This window comes from Odocoileus virginianus, chromosome 17 (genome assembly GCF_023699985.2).
Source record: "Odocoileus virginianus isolate 20LAN1187 ecotype Illinois chromosome 17, Ovbor_1.2, whole genome shotgun sequence".
NCBI classification, from domain to species: Eukaryota; Metazoa; Chordata; class Mammalia; order Artiodactyla; family Cervidae; genus Odocoileus; species Odocoileus virginianus.
The window spans coordinates 42,305,256-42,325,135 of record NC_069690.1 but is presented as its reverse complement, the minus strand read 5'-3'; the positions used below and the strand labels follow the sequence as shown (position 1 = coordinate 42,325,135).

The 19,880-nt window shown below is 49.6% G+C and overlaps 1 protein-coding gene, 1 long non-coding RNA gene and 1 other non-coding gene across 11 annotated transcripts in view; 2 read left to right on the top strand and 1 right to left on the bottom strand.

The window, feature by feature from the left end:
• MARCHF10 (membrane associated ring-CH-type finger 10) overlaps positions 1–19,880 on the bottom strand; it is a 96,110-nt gene that overhangs the window by 2,069 nt on the left and 74,161 nt on the right. For 7 of the 8 annotated variants that reach the window (XM_070479559.1, XM_070479558.1, XM_070479557.1 and 4 more), the window contains exons 7-10: positions 18,082–18,248; positions 15,278–15,387; positions 7,788–7,901; positions 1,424–1,466 (exon numbers count right to left, since the gene is read on the bottom strand). In XM_070479559.1, the coding sequence (XP_070335660.1) occupies positions 1,424–1,466; positions 7,788–7,901; positions 15,278–15,387; positions 18,082–18,248 (434 nt within the window). The remainder of the gene's footprint in view (positions 1–1,423; positions 1,467–7,787; positions 7,902–15,277; positions 15,388–18,081; positions 18,249–19,880) is intronic. The other variant, XM_070479556.1, reaches the window with a different exon arrangement.
• On the top strand, positions 625–19,719 carry LOC110121849 (uncharacterized). 2 transcript variants are annotated; one of them, XR_002309056.2, is made up of 3 exons: positions 625–2,355; positions 18,104–18,264; positions 19,136–19,719. It is a non-coding gene; the product is annotated as an uncharacterized lncRNA (long non-coding RNA). The 2 variants fall into 2 exon arrangements; XR_011492350.1 differs by lacking the exons at positions 18,104–18,264; positions 19,136–19,719 and adding an exon at positions 2,558–5,753.
• TRNAW-CCA (transfer RNA tryptophan (anticodon CCA)) lies at positions 16,451–16,523 on the top strand. Its single transcript has one exon. It is a non-coding gene; the product is annotated as a tRNA-Trp (tRNA).

Sequence of the window (19,880 nt, the reverse complement as noted above, 5' to 3'; positions counted from 1 at the left end):
CCTGCCCGGAGCCTCGGGCCACCGAGCCTTCCCGGCAGACGCGCGGGGGACCTTTCGGGACGGAGCGTGGGCTCTCGCCGAAGGCCGGGCGCAGACGGGGTGCGTGTGCCCGCACACAAAGGTCTTTCCTAGCCCTCACCGCTCGCTGCCTGCCCTCCCTTCCCGGCGGCCCGAGGGGGAGCAGCTGCTCGGGGTCGGCCCGGGCGACGGCGCCGGGGGACCGGCCGCCCATCCCGAGTGGCCCGGGACCTTGCGAGGGCGCGAGGGGGCTCTGGGCCCTCACCCGGCTCGGCTGGACCCCCGCGGTGGCGCCCGGGGACTGGGACCCTACGAGTTCCTTTTGTGAACGGTGAGCCTGGTAGAGCCCTCCCCATTCTGAAAATGAGCTGCCGGGTTCTGGGACTGCGTGCCCTGAATAACAGATTGGGTGCTGTAGAGTCCTCATCTGGGCCCCACCCTGTGGAGCTTTGAGCTGGTTCAGCCTCTGCAGGCGGGTGGGTTGCAGGGGGACGGGGTGTGGGTCCCCAAAGCATGACCATGACCACTGTATCAGGGTCACCAGGCGCCCACCCCAGTGCCTGAATCGGTGTCTCTGGGAGGGGCCCAGGGATCTATATTTTTCTAAGTTCCCCAGGTGATTCTGATGGCAAAGCCTGAGTGGAAATATGTGTTTTAAACCTTTTAAGGCAGGCCGTTGTGACATTTCTCTCCAGAACAGCCTCTGGGGATGGAACTGTCACCTCTGGCACCCCCTTCCTTAGCTCACTGTAACATTTATCCTTCCAGCTGATGGGAAGGTTCTTCCCACATCTGACCCACCAGCCTGCCTGCTTTAATTGAGCATGTTTTCTTTAGTCGGGTTTTCTATGGGATCATAAACCTGCTTTGGAGACAGCTGGCCTGGCTCCTTGGCCCTTTCCCGATACTTGTTTTCCTTGTTCAACTTCTGAATCCAGCAGGCCCACTGGCTTGGGCCGAAGAGTGAGAAAATCCAGTAACTCCAATACTAGCTTGTGAATGATGGTGGTCCCTTTAGGTAATGGCTACACAGCGCCCTTCTGGGGTTTAAAAGAAAACCCAAGAAGCTCCCCCAAGTGCTGGATGCTGGAGAATCCCAACAAAGGGAAAGGAAAAAAAACCTGCAGTGGGTCATCCTATGTCCAAGGAAGACTGATCCTCCCTTTGCCCGCCTTTGCTCTCGCTTTCAGCTTGAGTTCAAACTCATCTCCTCTGCATCCAGCACACTTGGACTGCCTTGCTGACTGCTGCAGCTAGGGTTTCCCCAGCTTTGTGGGGTTATTTTTGCCTCTGGGGGCAGGGGGTGGTTATTACTTCCTTCCATAGGATTAGGTTCAACACAGCCACAGAAAGACAGCAAATTGCCAAACACCCTCAACATGGCAGGACTGATCCCCACACCTACTTTCATTTTCTTCCGGCCTGGGTTGTGGGTAGTTTCTTGACAACTATGGGAAAGAAGACAATGAAAAATGAACCGTTTTTTTCCAAAGCAATTGTGAACAGATGTCTAATCCCCTAGCCGCGGGAATATTCTAGGAATCCCTGACATCACCTTAAAGGGGCAGAGGAGAAGGCGTGGAGGTGCAAGGGCAGTGTTGATATTCAGCACCTGTGGGACGTAGGCGCCTCCTAAAGACAGCGTCAGCGATAGCACAGGTCACCTTCGCCCGTTTGGGCATCTAAATTTGGCAGTGTGAACAGACCTGCGTCCTCTCAGCAATTGATCTGAGCAGCAGAACCCCATCCTGACGGTCCAGAGTCACATTTCCAGGCAGTGGGGGTGAAAGCCGTGCTAATTGGCCACTTGCCTCACCACTGGCTTTTAAACAATCGGTTGTATTCTCCGCCCGGCAGGAAGCAGCAGGCCCATCAAGGCTCTGGGCTCCCTCTTTGTTCTGACTTTATGGCATTTTATGCCACAATGAGAAACACTGTTTACTCCGTGGGAGGCCATTGTGCCAGGCTGCGAGGATGTGGGCTCTGGGGCAGAGGGGCTCCCCCCCCCCACCCCCTAGGGGGAGGAGGGCCTTTGTGACAGGCTGGGGAAAAAACAAGGGGTGCTGGACACTGTTACTGGGGCAACTGCCTGGCCAGTGTAGCCCCTGGCCAGTGTAGCAAAGCCTTCCTCTCCCCAGAAGGCCGGGGGGAAGGGCAGAAGGTTGGAATTTCTTCTAGAGGAGCAGTGCTAGTTACCTGGTAAATTATACATCCGCCGGTGCTAGCAACAGCCTGCTAGCTGTTCACCAGGCTGCTAGGACGACCTCATCCCGCCTCTAGATTCTGTGCCCGGAGATGGTGGCTATCTAATGATGGCCACCAGGGGGCGCCAACTTGGTGAGTAGGCAAGCTTTCCCAGTAGTTGGCCAAGCCTGGGCCTTGCATAATTTTGGGTGGATTTGGTCTTTTGAGGCAAGGGTTTTCCATTTTGTAGAAATGGTGTGAATGGGGAGAGCCTAGGGAAAGTCCATGGAGCCTCACACACGGATAGGCCAGTGGGATTTCAGAGTGACTTCAACGCCCTCCCTTGCCCCTCCAGGTGAAGTGTGAAACTAGCACACCTGTGGCAGAAGACAGGTGGGTACTTGTGCCAGGAGGGCATCGTGGAAGGCGTGGGGTCCCGCTTGCGCTCTGCCTTTTAGCGTGCACACACACAGAGGAATTCTTTCTATTTCATCTAGTTTGGCAAATTAGGCACTTGAGAGGTGTAAGGAAGCTGCCATGGGCAGGCAGGGAGAGCAGTTTTGGGTACAGGGTCATTTCATTGAGGGGGGATGGAGAGCGTGGCACAGACAAAACCCACAGCCAGGAGGAAGCCCAGGTTAGGGAACCCCGGAGGGTGCAGTCCCTGAATACTGGAGTGCCCCACATGGGTGCTGAAAGGGAGAAGGTGGAGGGAAGGCATGTCCATTTAGCTTCACCCTGCAGAACAGTCCTGTGTCCCCATGAGATTAAAGGGTGAGCCAAGTAGGTCAGGTGAGGCTGGTGGGGCCCCGTGTTCTCTGGAGATGCTCCCATTGTGAACAGCTGAAGAGAGAAAAGGCCAGTTTCCTGCTAGGCTTTGCAGAGCATAACAGTCACTACTCCCGTCAGCCCACACCTCACTCTGTGCCCACTTAAATCTGGCCCTCCATCTCCAGTGCCCCCCAACGTGGGTCCCCTCACCCTGTCCCAGTGCAGCCACCACCCAGCTGGGCTCTTCCCCCTTCAGCCCACCCTCCACAGGGCCGCTCCTGTTCCCTCTCAGAAACATAGCTCTCCTGACCTGTCAACCCCAGGCTAGAAAGCCTGCCATAGCCTCCCAGAGCTGCACCCGACCCCGTCACATCCTGCTCACTTCCGACTCTGGCCACACTCAGTGCCTTGACTTTCCCAGACACGCAAGTCTTTTCCTTCCTGAGGCTTTGTATTCCCTTCTGCGTGGATCCCCTTCCCTCCCCACCAGCCCTGGCCTGAGATTCAGCTCCAGCATCACCTCCTCAGCTGATCAGTCGACAGGAGAAATAAAGAAGCAGCTTTGCCACCAGGCTCCCAAAGCTGTGGGAAGATGGATGGCAAAGAGGACAAGCTAACTGGATTCAGAGCAAAGCCCTCTGAAACGTTGGCTTGTGTCCCTCCTGCCTGGAGGGTCTGTCCTGGAGAAGGTATGGAAGAAGTGGTGGGGGGGGGGGTGGGCAAGAACAGTGACCCCCTCTGTCCTTTAACTCTGCCTTCTTCCACATCCGGCTCCATCTCCTGAAATAACACAAGACACTTTTTTTTTTTTTTTTTGGATACTCTTGGTTACCCATCTGTCTCTTTAGACTCTGAATCCCTTTTAGGCGAAGTGAGTCTTGATCATCTTTATATTTCCCAGGATCTAGTTTGGAACTCAAGGGCTTCACCAATGACTCAGTGGTTAGAGAATTCACCTGCAATGTAGGAGACACGGGTTCAACCCCTGAGTCAGGAAGATCCCCTGGAGGAGGAAATGGCAACCCACTTGAGTATTTGTGCCTGGAAAATCCCATGGACAGAGGAGCCTGGGGGTCTACAGACCACAGGGTCACAGAGAGTTAGACATGGCAGAGCAGACCAAGCACACTTTAGAACCTAGCACATGGTAGGCATGCAGGAAACCTCTGAATAATTAAACATACCTTGAACTTGAAAGTGTTCCTTTACCTGGAATACCCTTTTCTCTCCATAAATTTATATTATCACTTTCTCCAAAACATAACTCAATACTTGCCTCTTGAAGAAGCACGTATTGTTCACTTTTTCATTGCTTGAGCATCAGGAGGTTACTGAGTACCTAGTATGTGCCAGGCATTTTCAAGGCACTGGAGGACCACGTGTACAAAAGAGATAAGTGTTCCTTGTTCCAACTTGCCAATGACCATATCCTCCCCCTGACCCACTCCTGCAACCCTTAGCAGACCACATCCTTTTCTGGCAGTAATTTAGCAAGTTTGTAACCACTCAATGCTCCTGGCATCCATAGTGCCTGGGACTTGGTCAGCAGTCAAACATGCTTCATTGTGTGTCCAGCTTCAGAAAAAGGACAGATGTAGAAGGTTTGACTTTGCCTTAAAAAGGCTCACAGCCTCACTGGGGAGCCAAATTGTTGGTTTATAAGATCACTGAAAACCCCAGGAAGCCACTGTCAGGGAAGATCTTGGGTTTTTTATTTCACAGCCTCCGGGAATTCGCTGAATGTTAGTTCTCTTGACCAAGGGCTACTTTTTGATTATTTCCTGGTTTTCCTTATATGTGAGTCTCACCTTCCCACTTGATTATTAACTCCTCAGAGAAGGGGACATCATGTCTGATAGCCACTTTCCCAGATCCCCATCTCAGCATCTGACATGGGCATAAATGCAGGTGTGAGTGAGTGATCACCACCATGGACAGGCCTTCATCACTGTGCCTTATTGAGACACAACCAGGAACCTGCTGTGAACAGCTTTTCAGGTTCTGGTCAGTAAAGAAGACGGAAGGAGGCATTCTTTCCCATCATAGTGCCTCTCTCTTGCTAAACGTCACCCTTAGAATCTTCTGCAAGAAAATACTGAGACTCAAATCCAGAAGAGAATCAATCTGACAAAAGCCACTTGTTATGGCAAACCCACTCCAGTATTCTTGCCTGGAGAATCTCATGGACAGAGGAGCCTGGCAGGCTACAGTCCATGAAGTCACAAAGAGTCAGACGTGACTGAGCAACTGAGCACATTCAGACACCTGTTTTCCTACTTCCATTCGGGTACCTCTTAACTGGTTCTTAGTACTGGTTACTGCTTGGTGGTTTATATGGGTGAGAGCTACTGGGCTGGCCAAAATTTTGTTTGGGTCTTTCTGCAAGATGGTATAAAAACTTGAAAAACTTTTTGGCCCACCCAATATTTCGGGGGAATCTCAAATTACAAGTAAGCTTGTGACAAGAGAAGTGTTGCCTTGTCCTTCCTGCTTCCTTCCCTGCTGGTTCCCGGCTTGCTCCCCGCATCACCTGCTCCTTCTCTGGCATAGTTTTACTAGAATGTTCTCTAGAGTCAAAGCTTTAAGGGCGTGGGTTTTTCATCCAATGGGTTGCACTATTTGTTGCCTTCTCATGTGCGCATTACAGTCCCAGAGGCTAATGTCTCTTGCCTTTGTTTGTTGATGGTGTGGCCATCTGTAACCTATACTGAACCCTGGGTGCTTTGAAGTTCAATGTGCAATAAAAAGTTCATTAAAAAGACGTGGAATCGTGAAAATAAGGTTACAGAAATGTTAACAAAGGATCATTTCCTGCTTCCTGCTATACTTAAAAAAAAATGTATTTCTCTAAGGAATTTATGTCACCATTAAAACTACGGAAGAGTGAAAGGAAGGACAGGCCTGGGTCAGAGAGAGAGTGAGATGCCTGAGGAGATATCTTGGCGAAGACCCAGCCTGTTGTCTTAATTGAGAGCTCAGGGTCTAAGGGGAGAATGGAAGCCAGAAAGATATAGAGACTGATCTCAAATTCTTATGACTAATGGTTTGAACCCAACATTTCTAGTGGCGTGCGTGTGTGCTCAGTCATGCCTGACTCTACAACCCCATGGACTGTAGCCCACCACGCTCCTCTGTCCATGAGATTTCCCAGGCAAAAATACTAGAGTGGATTACCATTTCCTCCTCCTAGGGGATCTTTCCAACCCAGGGATCAAACCCATGTCTCCTGCATTGGCAGGTGGATTCTCTGCCACTGAGCCACCACGGAAGCCCATTTCTAGCAGGGATGGCTCCAAATGGATTGCCACGGCCTCCAGGGGCGCAGGGACTGGGGCTGTGTAGGGAGCACTTGGAGTCGTGGGGTTTCAACTCCAGACGGTGACTGGTGCCGGCAGGCGCCTCTTGTCCACTTGAGGTGGAAGGGTAGAGACAGAGAGACACGGAGAGCCAAGATGCTGAAGACAAAGAGGTACGTGGGACATGTCACGGAGCATCACCAAAACTGCCTCACAGTTCCACTGGTGGCTTATCCGCTGCAACACTGGCGTGCTTTCCAGAGGTGACCTTTTTTTTTTTTTGGCATGTGGAGCTGTATTGGGATCTTAGTTCCTTGACCAGGGATCAAACCTGTATCCCCTGCATTGGAAGCACGGAGTCTTAACCACTGGACCTCCAGGGATGTCCCTTCTGAACCTGTGAACTCTGTGAACCTGTGAATTTAGTCCCTTCTGAATCTGTGGTGACCTGCGGTGACCTTCTGCAGTGAGCAGAAGGTCAAATTTCAAGCCTCAGGGGGTGTCCTGGGAACCCCAAACACTAAAAGCATATCAGTGCCTGGCATGGCCTTCGGGTAAGGAAGGTGCCCCTGTCCTGCGGTGCTCTTCCCTGGCCCGGCCACCGGGGGGCATCTAACCAGGAGGGCAGTCCCTTGGGGCTCAGGGTTCTGACTTGATAATGGCCAAGGGTATTTGTACATTTCAGAGGTTGCCCTGTTCTCCTGCATTTTGATCTGAGTAGTGGATCTAGGCTTCTCGCCCCACACCACGCAGTCTCCTAGAGGGCCCTGGTTCTTATATTAAAGGACGGGCAGCCACAGATGATCATTCCTGGTAAAAACTCTTGTCACTTCTCTAATGACAGATGGGGCCCCATCAGCACCTTTGTTTCTTGGCATATACACACATAGAGATGCTGGGATAACATACCCTGGGAGCCAAAGCAAAATAAACAGCCCCCTTGGCTGGGGGCAGGGAAGGTTCCTGTTTCTCATGGACCCTCCTTGCTTGGGCAGTGGACATCCACGCGTAATGCACACCCAGTCCCCGCAGCCTTGCTGGCCTCTATTTTGGGGGCCAAATATCCGTAGAGACCTACTTGCTTATATAACCATTAATGACCATTTAATTACCACTCATTTAATAGGAAACAATTACGTGACCTGGTGGCTCAGACGGTAAAGAATCTGCCTGCAACGCAAGGGACCCAGGTTTGATCCCTGGGTCAGAAAGATCCCCTGGAGGAGGGAATGGCTATTCATGCTGGTATTTTTGCCTGGAGAATCCCATGGACAGAGGAGCCTGGTGGGTTACAGTCCCTGGGGTTGCAAACAGTCAGACATGACTGAGCAACTAACACTCACACTTGACGGTCACTTTTCAGCCAGAGGGCCACTGTGCCTACACCTGGCAGCCATTAGTCTTGGTGCCGACGATGACAGTGCCTCATCCCACCTGCTGAACACAGATACACATCTCCTAAAGCACACACAAGGTCAGTGACGCTGCTGCTGACGGTCCAGGCAGGGCCCCACTCACCCTCTCTCTAGTGACCCGGTTGTGGTTGAGTCTCATGAGTTCTGCAAACCTCTGTTCATAGAGATGAAGCAGCAGCACCAGGTACAAGCCTGAATTCATCAGCTCATTCTGTACCTACAGGTGGACAAGAAAGCCTTTACGTTCATCTATAAAATATTAATGGTCTCAATCGAGGATACTAGGCCAAGAGGGGACAAGAAATAGGAACGGGAGCCCAAGCCCCAAGGCAAGGTCTGCTCCAGAGGGGGACAGGAGAACAGAGCAAAAGGGGACCCAGGGTGGAGGCAGGATAGCCATCCTGGAATCCTTGACTGCCTAGTGGAGGATGCCTGAAGAAGCTCCTGGCCTGGTCCTGGGCTGTGGACACTTCCTGAGGAGTTACCTGCCATAGCCTTGAGCTGAATGTCAGGAGAACACAGGGCCAAAAGTCTCAGCTCCCTGCTGGGACCCCATTCTGTGGTGTGGGAGAGAGTGTGCCTCATTCATAGATGGCTCCAGTACCAGTGGGATGTGTCAAGGGCCACAGAGGAGTCGGGAAGGGGAAGAAAGAGGCTGGTGGCATATGACCTGGGAGACAGTGTCTCTGATGGTCCTAAAAGGATGGGAGGGACTTTGGTAGGTGGCCCTGGGGGGCATTCAGGGCCTTTCAGACAGAGGCGCTGACTGGCAGCACATACATGAGGGGGCGGAGTGTTTGTTGGGCAAAATTCTCTACTCACCAGTATAGCTGGAGTATACGGGGAGGGCGTTGGCTTTGAATTTTTTAAAAATCTTGGCATGGGCTGGGGAGATGGTAAGGTGGACCATATTAGGCAGAACGGAGGCAACTGGACGTCATGTTACGTATACACGTGTAGCTGCTGGGCGCCGAGAAGAGGAGTCAACAGGATGAGGCTGTGTGACTCAGGAAGGCGGGTGGGTCTGTTAGAGAATCTGGGACACAAGTGCCATGGCGGGAACATTTGATGTTCCTACACCCCTCATTTGCTCAGGGAAAGGGCCTCAGGCCTTAGTTCTCTAAGTTTCTTCCTTCCCAACTGGGCTTAGTGATGGTCGCACCTGGGGGCTCCCCGACTCCCCACCCTCCCCAGCTGTCCTGTTGTCATCTAAGCCCCAGAGAGCATGTGCCCGGCCGGGCCTCGGATGGCACGTGAACCTCACGGCTTCTGCGCGTGCTCTTTCTCACGTGGTCTGTTGGCTTGTTTTTGTGCGTCTGTTTCTGTCTTTTGAAAATCTTTACATAGCTGTGCAGGGTCTCCGTTGCAGCACTCAGAATCTTTGATCTTTAGTTAGGGCATGTGGGATCTTTAGCTGCAGCATGCAAACTCTCAGTTGCAGGAGGTGGGATCTAGTTCTTCGAGCAGAGATTGGAGCCGGACCCCTGGCTCTGGGAGCATGGGGTCCCAGGCTCCGCACCACCAGGGAAGTCCCTTTGTGTCTCTGCCGTGAAATCTCTGCCACCTTCCACCCTTCCAAGGCTGTGTCCATGACTTGCTTTACAGCCGTCACAAGGTCGCCTCCTTGCAGAAATCTTCCTGATGAAACTCATTTGTTCCAGGTGTTCCTCCCTGAGTCCTAAGCCTTCATCTTTGCTGTGTATGCCGCGTCGTGCTGGCTAATGTCTTTGCTTTTTCTCGGTGGGTGGGTGGTGGTGTATTTTTCTCACTGGTGCTGACAACACGGGAGGTTCCTCTAGGGAAGATCTGACCATCCGAGTGACCGTGGCACCTCTGTCCTCTGCTCCTTTGGCGGTCTGTCTTGCAGAGCCTCGCCCCGTGGACCTGCCTCGACCTTCAATAAATTCTCAGATTTGTGATGACTCCTCCCCGTCTGCCGCTTTATTTCCCCATCTGTCCTCGGGTCAGATCTCCAGGGTGGGAGGATTGGGGATGGGCCAGACGATGCTTAGGAAACCCCAGGGGACTAGAAGCCCAGGCAGAGGGCACGGCCCTTGACATCACCCTTGGGAAAGGTCGAAACTGTGACTGCTTTCCCAGGAGGACTGAAGCTCAGCCTTGACACAGTAGCATCTCAGCGCCTCCTCCTTCCTTTCCCCCAGAGGCCCAAGGGGCTTCACAGGCCTGGCGTCCTGTTCCCATCCCGTGGAGGGCAGCACAGGAAGCCGGCAGAGAGCACACCCCTTCCAGGATGAACCGGCTGCCAGAGAAGGTGCTCAAGCTGAGCAAAGATCCTTATGCTCTTCCCTTCTGCATCGGGGCCAGCTCTGAATCTTGGTGACCACCGGCCTCAAGGTCACTGCTTGAGCCCCCTCCACCGCCCTACAGACCTGCCTTCAAAGACTCCAGCCAACAGTCCTTAGCGGTTAGCCTATTTTTAGCCTTTCTCTTCTGACCTTGGCCTAGAACAGGCAGAGAGGAGATGGCGCGTTTCTCCTTTTTCTGTGTTAAAGGCCTCCTCCCACCTTCCCCAGGAGTCGGTGCTTCCTTTGCCATCTGTCTCAGGAGCCACCGCCTCTGGGAAGCCTTCCCAGACTACCTACCACACAGACCAAGACTTGTCCCTTGTTGACTTTTACAGGTGGGGGGTCTCTCGTGAGCTGTTGATGGCTCTCTCCTGAGTGCCTGCTTCACCAGGAAGCCTTTCTGCTCCCAGACACTCCGATACATAATGGCAAATCAATCAGCTAGAAAATGGCTTGGAACTATCAGGTTTGTCAAAGCGTGCAGGGAAATCATTTACTTTTTATGACTCCATAAGACCCGGAGGCATGCAGATGGGAAAATATCCACTAATGTTTTCTGCAGATCATTTGAAAAGTCACTTCCAGCAGATTGTGTCTCTTCTCTGGTCTGTGGGAGGGAACCTGTCACTCGGTGCCATAAATCTCACTGGCCCAGCTCCTTATGTGTGCCCTTTGCAGAGCCTGTGATGCTGGACAAAAGGGGCCGGGCGGGCCAATTGGGGCAGGCATTTCATAGTCAGCTTGGAGTCATTCTTTTTACCCTAAGCCACAAGTGGGAGGCGTTTGTTATCAGAGAGTTCCATCCGTCATGTTTGGTCGGCAAGAGCAGGATGAGCTAATTTTTGGAGCATTATTTATTGGAGTTGCTCCCGACCTGACCCTCCTTGGCCCATGTGCATCACACTTTACTGGCCATGTGCAACAGCAGAGATGGGGGTGGGGAGGCACGTGAAGCTGTGGGCAGGAGCTCAGGGGGGCACTCAGCCCACCTACCAGATGTTTTTCTTCCTTTTCTCCTGCCCTTTTATTTTGTTCAAATCCATTTCGGCAGAGAGATTTGTTATGGATGGAAATTCTCAATGTAATCTGCTTGAAGAAAGAGAGCCTGGCTAGGAGTTCCAGCAAGTCGTCAAATATGTTCCAAGGATGCTCCCAGGTGTGAGGGGGATTAGGTGGCTGTGTGTGTCCAGGGACATCTGTCCATGGCCGAGAGGGAGCACGGTCAGGCCTGTGCTTCCAAGCAATGACAGCCAGAGGCCCGCTGAGCCCCTCCTGTGTGGCAGGGGCCAGGATGGCAGGGGCACTACTCCATCACATAGGGAGCCTGGGACCCCAGAATGGGCAGCCTGGGACCACCATGCCCTGTGACGTTGGGCAAAGACTTTGAACTGTGCATGGGCAAGGGGACTCCATTTATCAATGGGGAGAATTGTAGGCTCTACTCTGCCTCGTTTCCTCAAGGCGTTATGACAAAATGAGCTAATATGAGTGGACATGGTATTTCGCAAAACAGAAAACATCCTGCAAGAGACAAGAGCTAAAACTAGGATTTGGGGCAAGGACCACATGTGCCTTGCCTGCCCCTCTGCTCCTAGTGCCTGGCCCATGCCTGGAATATGATTGCTCAATAAATACATGCATGGATCAAAGAATGAGGGGGAAAGTGTATAATTTGGGGTTAGTGATGACTTTTGACTCTAGTGGTCCCAACTTTAACACATGTCAGAATTACTGAAAGGGTCTTTTAAATGCAGTTACTGGACACCCCTTTTTTCCAGATGCTGATTCAGTGGGTTTGGGTGGGGCCCAAGAATGTGCATTTCTAACAAATCCCCAGATGATGCTGTGGGCCCTGGTTTGGCAACCGCCCATCTTTGAGAGCCCCTGCTCTCAGCTAAGGATCAACAGTTGGTAGCCAGTAAGCAGAAGCTGGCCTGTGGATGTGCTCTGGTTGAAAGGAAGGAGGGAAGGAAAGAAGGAAGGATGTGACCACCTTCCGCTGGAGGGAGTATTCACTGCCCTGCCACAGTCGCCACCACTCCTAGTGGATGGCACTAGGGAGATTCTGAGCAGCTGTTAACCTGCCTGGTCTCTATGGCATTTGAGTGTACAATCTCCGACCTCGACTTTTCTTAAACTTCTTTTCTCCTGGTCCATTTTGGAACCTGGACTGTTCCTTGGAGCTTTACCTATTGCCATCCAGGAGCTCTTCCTTCCGCTCAGAAACCCAATCAACCAACCCACCAATCAATCATAATTCCCACCTCCAGGGTCAAGAGTGTGTGGAGTTGCTTCACGGGCAACACTGCAGGGAGGTGGGCAGTGGCTGTGGAATGCCTGCTGGGCTTAATTTTCAGGCATCTTTGAGTAAGTGTGGGAGCAAGTTGATGCCAGCCCCGGCAGGCCAATAAATGGACCAGCCTGGTAACAAGCCGTGACCCTATGGGGACCACCCAGTGTCCAAAAAAAGGAGGGATAATTGGATTTCAGTGCCCTGTTAGAGGCCACGGTTAGCATTCCTGCTGGCCCTACTCAGGTGCACTGAACCAAACCAGGGAAACACACACTAATCCAAGCCCCTCAAAGAATATTGACAGTGCTGGCTGGGTACCTACTGGGCAAGTCCACAGTCTGTGGTCAGATGCTAAGTGAGGTATCTTAGAGGGCGTTGTCCTCAAAAGCCTGTGTGTGGAGGGCTTACTCTTTTTCCTCTCTGGTCTTTTCTTGGCTGTGCTGTGTCTTAGTTGGGGCACATGGGATCTCTGATCTTCACTGAAGTGTGTGAGATCTAGTTCCCTGACCAGGGATCGAAGCTGGGATTCCCTGTATTGAGGGCACCGAGTCTTAGCTACTGGACCATGAGGGAAGTCCCTCCTCACGATCTTTGTGCTAAACCACAGTTACTCCCATCTTCATCCATAGAGAGTTTCTGAACTTGTAGAAGTCACACTTCCCTAGTGCCTCCAGTTTAACTTGGACTGTTAGCAAACAGACACTATTAAATTCACCACCAGCCATCAGAACAGTCGGAACTGCCATAAAAGTGGGAGCCCTCAGCTGCTTTCCATCCGCAGATAAATATTGCACGTTGGTTCTTGGGACCTTTGTTCTCCCACCGGGGTGGGTCTGTCAATCTAGTTTCTCCCTGTGATTATAATGAAGGGCATTTTTAAAAGGCTTTGATGGCCTGTCAAGTTCTCCTCGAAACTAATTTAAACTCTTTTCTGCTTCCATGTCATGTAATTAGTGTGCTGGATATTTTCCATCTTCCCCTCCAGCTCCATTTTCTACCCTGCTCTGTGGCCGAGAGGCTGATCTCTGTGGATTGCGTTTACTTGGCCCCCTTGTCCTCTGGCTCCCCATTGTGTTCAGCCAATGGGAGGCCCTGGGAGGAGACCAGAGGGCAGGAGGAGAGAGGCTGGGGTAGTTATCCCCCGGTTCCCTCTCTGTGGGGCAGTGGGGTGGCCATGGAAGCTTTCCCCTACCCACAGGCTGGTGGTGACTCTCTCCTGGAGCCATAACCCAGGATTTAAAAAGGTGACTATAGGACTGCCCAAACTCAGGGGGACGAATTTGACTGTTGTGCTTTATGCACAAAAAAGGTCTGAATATAGGCTAGGGCTTCCCCGCTGGCTCAGCGGTAAAGAATCTACCTGCAGTCCAGGAGACGCGGGTTATCATGTTCAATTCCTGGGTCGGGAAGATCTGGAGGAGGGCATGGCAACCCACTCCAGTATTCCTGCCTGGAGAATCCTGTGGACAGAGGAGTCTGGTGGGCTATGGTCCATAGGGTCTGAGGGAATCAGACACAACTGAAGCGACTGGGCATGCACACATTGACAGGCCAATGATGAAAGCCAGAGAGACTCCTCTGAAGAGTGACATTTCAGTTGCAAACAATGATTTTATGGTTTTTAAATTATGTCCTTTACAGTGGTGGTTATTAATCATTTTTTTTTCCTAATTGCATGACGAGGGAGGTCAGTCTTGAATTATAATGGTAACGATGGGCTATTTTCATTTGAGATAAATATCTATTGACTGCTTATTTGCTAGGCATCGTCCAGATCAGCACTACCCAATAGAAATACAATGTGAGCCACCAATGCAAACAACATGTAACCTGAAAATTTCTAGGAGCCACAATAAAGAAGTATAGAAAGAAACTGGTGAAATTATTAAAAATTTTATTTGATATGATACGTTTTAAATATCATTTCAACTATAATATGGGCTTTCCCGGTGGCTCAGATGGTAAAGAATCTGCCTGCAATTCAGGAGACCTGGGTTGGAAAGATCCCCTGGGGAAGGGAATGGCAACCTATTCCAGCGTTCTTGCCTGGAGAATCCCACGGACAGAGGAGGTTCGCGGGCTACAGTCTATTGTGTTGCAAAGAGTGAGACACAAATGAGTGACTAACTTTACTTTTTTAAACTATAACGTAAAATTATTTATGTGATAATTTACTCTTAGTTTTGGACTGAGCCTTTGAAATTTGGTGTGTAACACAGCACAGCTGGACCAGAAATAACCACTTGTTTGTTAGCTAGCCGTGACTTGTGGCTTCCATGTTGAGCAGCATAGCTCTAAACAGAAAACCATTTGCCTGAGACTTGGGCAATGAACTATTATTCCAGGCATAAATCACCTTCCCACCTAAAGTTAACTCTTTCACAGTATTAGAATTGCAATCCAATGCCCCAGGAGAGTTAATTCAAGAGGTGTTTTTTGTTGTTGTTGTTTTTTAAATTAAACAGTAGGGAAATTCCCTGGTGGTCCAGTGCTTAGAACTAATTGCTTTCACTGCCCAGGACACAGGGTGCAGCTAAAAAAAAAAAAGGACAAAGTAGGTGCTTACCTGTTTTTAAACCCTGAGCAAAGCAGTTCCTCATTACCCCCCCAAGATTACTTGATATATAAATTGGGGACTATTTCTCCAAGACCCTGATTTTTTTTCTCTTGTGGCCATTCAACTTCAATTGTTTCAGCAAATTTGGGTGTAGAGCTTGCCAGACTTTTCCTATTTCTGTGTGTCTGGTCAGCTACTGCAGCTTCCTACTTTGTCCCTGACAGTAGTGGGACCTCAGCAGTGGGACTGTCTTCTAATCCTCCAGTGGTCCAATTTGGGAACAGACTTTCTCAGAGAAGTGAGCTGAATTAGGAGCCTTGCACAGGACCTCCACACCCCACCTCACTACTAGTCCTTGTATCAGAGAGAGTTCCTTCCTGCCTTATTCCTCCACCCAGCTCTAGCCTGTGGACCCGGCACGTAGGAGGTTCTCTTACCCTGGACTGCTGGTGCTTCTGGTAGAACTCAGTCACATTGAAATCATCCAGGTTGACCAGTAGGCTTTGCTTACACATCTCACAGGTCTTTACAGCGCCAAGGTCTGCTCCTTAAAATGAAAGAATCTGGTTACACGTAACCCTCTTGGTGTTGACATTTTGAGAGTGAATTTGTATGTGTTAGGAATTCTGAGTTTCGGTGACCTTCTTTTAAAGTGGGTCATCTTCTGTAGAAAATGACCTTGAACCTGAGATCTGAAATTTCCTTTGTCATTGTTTTCACTATTATGCAAGCTTCCCATGAGTGAAATTCCCGTGACTTTTAAATAACAGGTCTTGCTCTCTGTTTAAATATAAACACATTGGTTCATAAAATTGGAATTACTACATGAAGGCTGAGAGTCTGTAACACAAGTGTTAGCCAGAAGAGTGAACACTGGGTCTATGTTATTGATGTTTTTCCTGCAAGTCCAAGCAAATAAATTAGTAAGGACCAAATTGATGGCAGAAGCTATCCTCGATCTATGGCTTAAAAATCTGCCTTTACTTCTGCCCATGTAACTCCCCAATTAAGAAAAGTGAGGGACCCCAGGCCCATGTGTGGGCTGTGGTATAGCAATATCTGGGGCGAACACTTGAGCCTGAGCTCAGCCTCATTTGGGAAAAGAAACAGGAGGAGGTTCCCTTTGTTCCTGGTTTTTTGCTTTTGGTTTTTTGTTTGGTTTGTTTTTTTAATATATTTATTTATTTGATATATTTATTTATTTATTTATTAAATTTACTTATTTATTTATGCCAGGTCTTAGTTGTGGCACGTGGGACCTTTAGTTGTGGCATGAGAACTTAGTTGTGGCACATGGGGTCTAGTTCCCTGACCAGGGATTGAACCTGGGCCCCCTTGCGTTGGGAGTACAGTATTATCCACTGGACCACCAGGGAAGTCCTCCTGTTTAGTTTTGTTTTTTAATGTGAATTCTAGATTAGCACACTTTCCCCCCTTTATCCTATACCTTAGTGCAAAGTGGAAGATGCAGATGTACGGTTGTTATGTCTTAGCAAACGTGATGCCATATGTCCTTTCCCCCTGGTGTGCATTTTGGTTAATGATGGTGCATTTTGGTTAATGATGTACCAGTGTTTGTTTAATGCTTTAGAAAACAGAGAACTGGGAATTCCCTGGTGGTCCAGTGGTTAGGATTCTATGCTTCCAATGCAGAGGGCCCAGGTTTGATCCCTGGTTGGGGAACTAAGGTCCCACAGGCCACCAGGCACGGTCAAAAAAAAAAAAAAGAATACAGAAGACTAATCAGTTACTTGAATTTATTTGGTAAAGATGGGGTTTGTACAGTTTTATAACCCAGTTCTACTTTTCCCCAGTGGGGATACAAAGAGGTAGTAAATAATAGAGAATTTCAAAAGACAGGGATGAACACTGATCCCTCATCTGCATTTTGTTGACTTGATTTTTTTTTTTTTTTAAGCAGCATTCTGTAATACTTAAGGCTACGGATCGTCCCATGTGTCCTCCAGTCTAATCCTGCCTAGCACACCCAGGCCAGAATTGGTATTTACAAGCATTTAGCAGCACTTTCATCAAAACATCTCATGAGTAATTTTTTCTGTACTAGATGTTTAATTGGCCCAAATTTCTAGTAAGATAAAGCATCGCACGGCAGGGTCATTAGCTGCTGAGATCCACTTGTTCTTTGCTCTCTGAAGGGCTAGGTTTTCTGCTCCCTGTGCAAAGATGCATTTAAGCAACTTGGGCTGCAGTCGCTACTATTCTGCAGATGTGGAGAAAGGGCCTCGGGGAGAGAAGAGTTAACCGGTTCATGCCGAGTGTTCATTCCTGATTAAATGGTGTGCTGTGCTTGGTGAGGGGGCCTGGCCACAACCCATGGGGACAGGGTCAAGTTCTAGGTCTCCTGGGTCGTCTAGCACAATGACAACCAAGGAGGAGAGCATGGAGGAGAGAAACAGCTTCTGGCTCTGGGGTAAAACATTTGCAGAGATGGGGACTTTGAAAGACATAGCAGGTCTTTTTAAAGTAAATGCTTCTTTGCTTTGGCGTCCTTTTTTTTTTTTTTTTTTTTTTTCAAGTTGCTCTTGTTCATAAATATTTTAAAGAAACCTCTTGTTCTCTGCCAAGAAAACTACAGCTGACCTACTGACGTGGCTATATTTAGGTTATAACCTCCCCAGGGGTTGAGAATGGGGACTTCACACCCAGTTACAAGCTCTATAAAGACAGAGCTACCGAAATGAGCACAATGGGAATGTATCTAATGTGGGGCTAGAAAAATTAGATTGGTACGCTTTTCCTTCCCCTGTTCCAGAAACGCATCTTGGCTCAGTTTCTGGGTGTCAAACCTCTCCACACCTCCTACCCTCTCTCACAAGTGAAAGGAAGGAGGTCTTGCTGAGGGTACCCCAGCTGTCCTGACTGCTGGGTGCTTGCTGAGGTCCAACCATGGGCCCATTTGTAGTTCCCTCCTTCCTATGAGATAATCTTAGCATCTCTGCTCAGGCCTCAGGCAGGAGTAATATTTAAGAGCACATTACAGGATTCATCCCGGAGCCTTGGGAAAAAAAAAACAAAACCTAAAACCAAAACCAACTCATTTCCCTCCCATAATTTGAAAGCACTGTTTAGTCCTGATCCTGTCTGTCATGGGCCTGCCAGCAAGAGCCCTGGGACGGTGCCCCCCCTTTTCCCTGTTGTCGGGGCTCGCGGGTCCCACAAGGCGGTGCCTCGTGTTAATTACATATTGCGGCACGTGTGTCCTTCCGCCTTCCCCACCTACCTGATGTTATTTTCACTTTCAGCCATTTTTTCAGGCACTCCTGATGAACAAACTGCAGGCTTCCCACACAGCCGCATGGCTCCAGGAGAGGGTTGGTGAGGGAACCCCCGGCTATCTGACAGATGCGACACAAGTCTCCCTCCTCCTCGGAATCCTCCTCCAGGAGACTAAAAGGAAAACAAGGTCTCGTCACCAGGAGTCTGCACGTCGGCAGTTTCCACAAATACTAGTTTCCACAAATACTAGTTACTAGTTCCCAGATCATCCTTGGGACGGGGGAGGGGGGGTGGGGGAGGGAGAGGGAGCCAGGTTGAGGGAGCACGTTCTCCACCGCTGTGCCTTCCTGGGGCTCACCCTCTGCTCCCTCCGACCCTGCAGCATGGTTACTGATAATCAGCGCGTCGATTCTTGGCAGGCTTCTTTGCAGTTACCGATGGGTGCAGCTCACCAGGTGAACCCAGCGCTCCTATCACACAGCTAGAGATTGGGAAAGGACTCCAGAGGGAAACTGAGCCGGAGGCTAGGAGCCCGTCTCCACACCTCGGCCACTGTGGGGTTTCGCTGGTGTGGTGTGTTAGTCAGTGTGGCGGGGAGGTGAGCGTGGGGGGATTTGTGGTCGGCAGGCCTGGGGTTGAGGCTTCCTTGAGTTTGACATGCTGCTTAAGCTTCCCAGGTCTGTTTCCTCAAGTGGAAAGCCATGAGGATAGTCTGACAACTGCTACCTACTTACAAGGGTGGTAGGGCATCCTGGGTGCCGGGGACGCTGATAAAGTGCATCTGGAGCCTGTCGAGCATCGGCAGGTGCAAACCACTCAGTAGATGCTGGTTGGGACGAATGATGAACCAGTGAACTTGGACATGAGCTCACCAGTACCCTTGCCAGTGAATTATGCCGACATTCCAGAATATAAGCTGCTGGTATGTGATGAAGATGGAATTAATGAAAGTGTAAGCAAACATATTTGTATCTCATAAACAGTAAGTCAGGAATAGCTGGTGGATATTTCTGTAGGGAGGCTTTTGAGAAGCCTAAGGCTATTTTTTTGTTCTTTAGAATCTTCGTGGGCCTGGGGACTGTCCAGTCAAGGAAAGGAAAGTTGGCTGGAGACTAAAATCAACAGAGGGGAAGAAATAGCCATTGCTTTGGATATAGGAGAGTATGCTGTTTCTTAACAGAATTTTCTCCCCAAGAAAGGGAAGTTCAATGAAAAGGAACAGAATTACACTTTCTCATGATAATCACCAACAAAAGAAGAAGTATGCCATGTTTATCAAAAAAAGACTCCCACAGATAATCTATAGATTCAATGCAATTCCAATGAAAATCCCAACAAACTGATGCTTAAGTGTTTGTATAGTGAAAGATTCTTATGGAACAAAATGGAGAGGGAGGCTTTGCTCTGATAAATTTATAAAGCTGCAGTCATTGAGATGATGTTCTTTAGCGAAAAACAAAAAGGCCAATAGGACAGAAGAGAGAGCACTGAGACAAACTTACACACTTATGTTATATGACAGATGGGGCTCTGCAGGGGGAAGATCCTGGGTATTCACAATGCATACCTCACACCACACATTAAATGTCACACTTAAGTCCAAAAATAATTTCACATTAAGTCCTAAGTGTGCAAAGCAAAACTGTAGAGATTTTGGAAGAGAGTAGGAAGAATGTTGCAATGACCCCAGGTTACGAAGGATTTCTTAATTAAGACAGCAAGATACAAATCATAGTCCATACAGAAGATGGATACAACTGACTACGTTAAAATTAAGAATTTATTTTCATTAAGAAAACATCA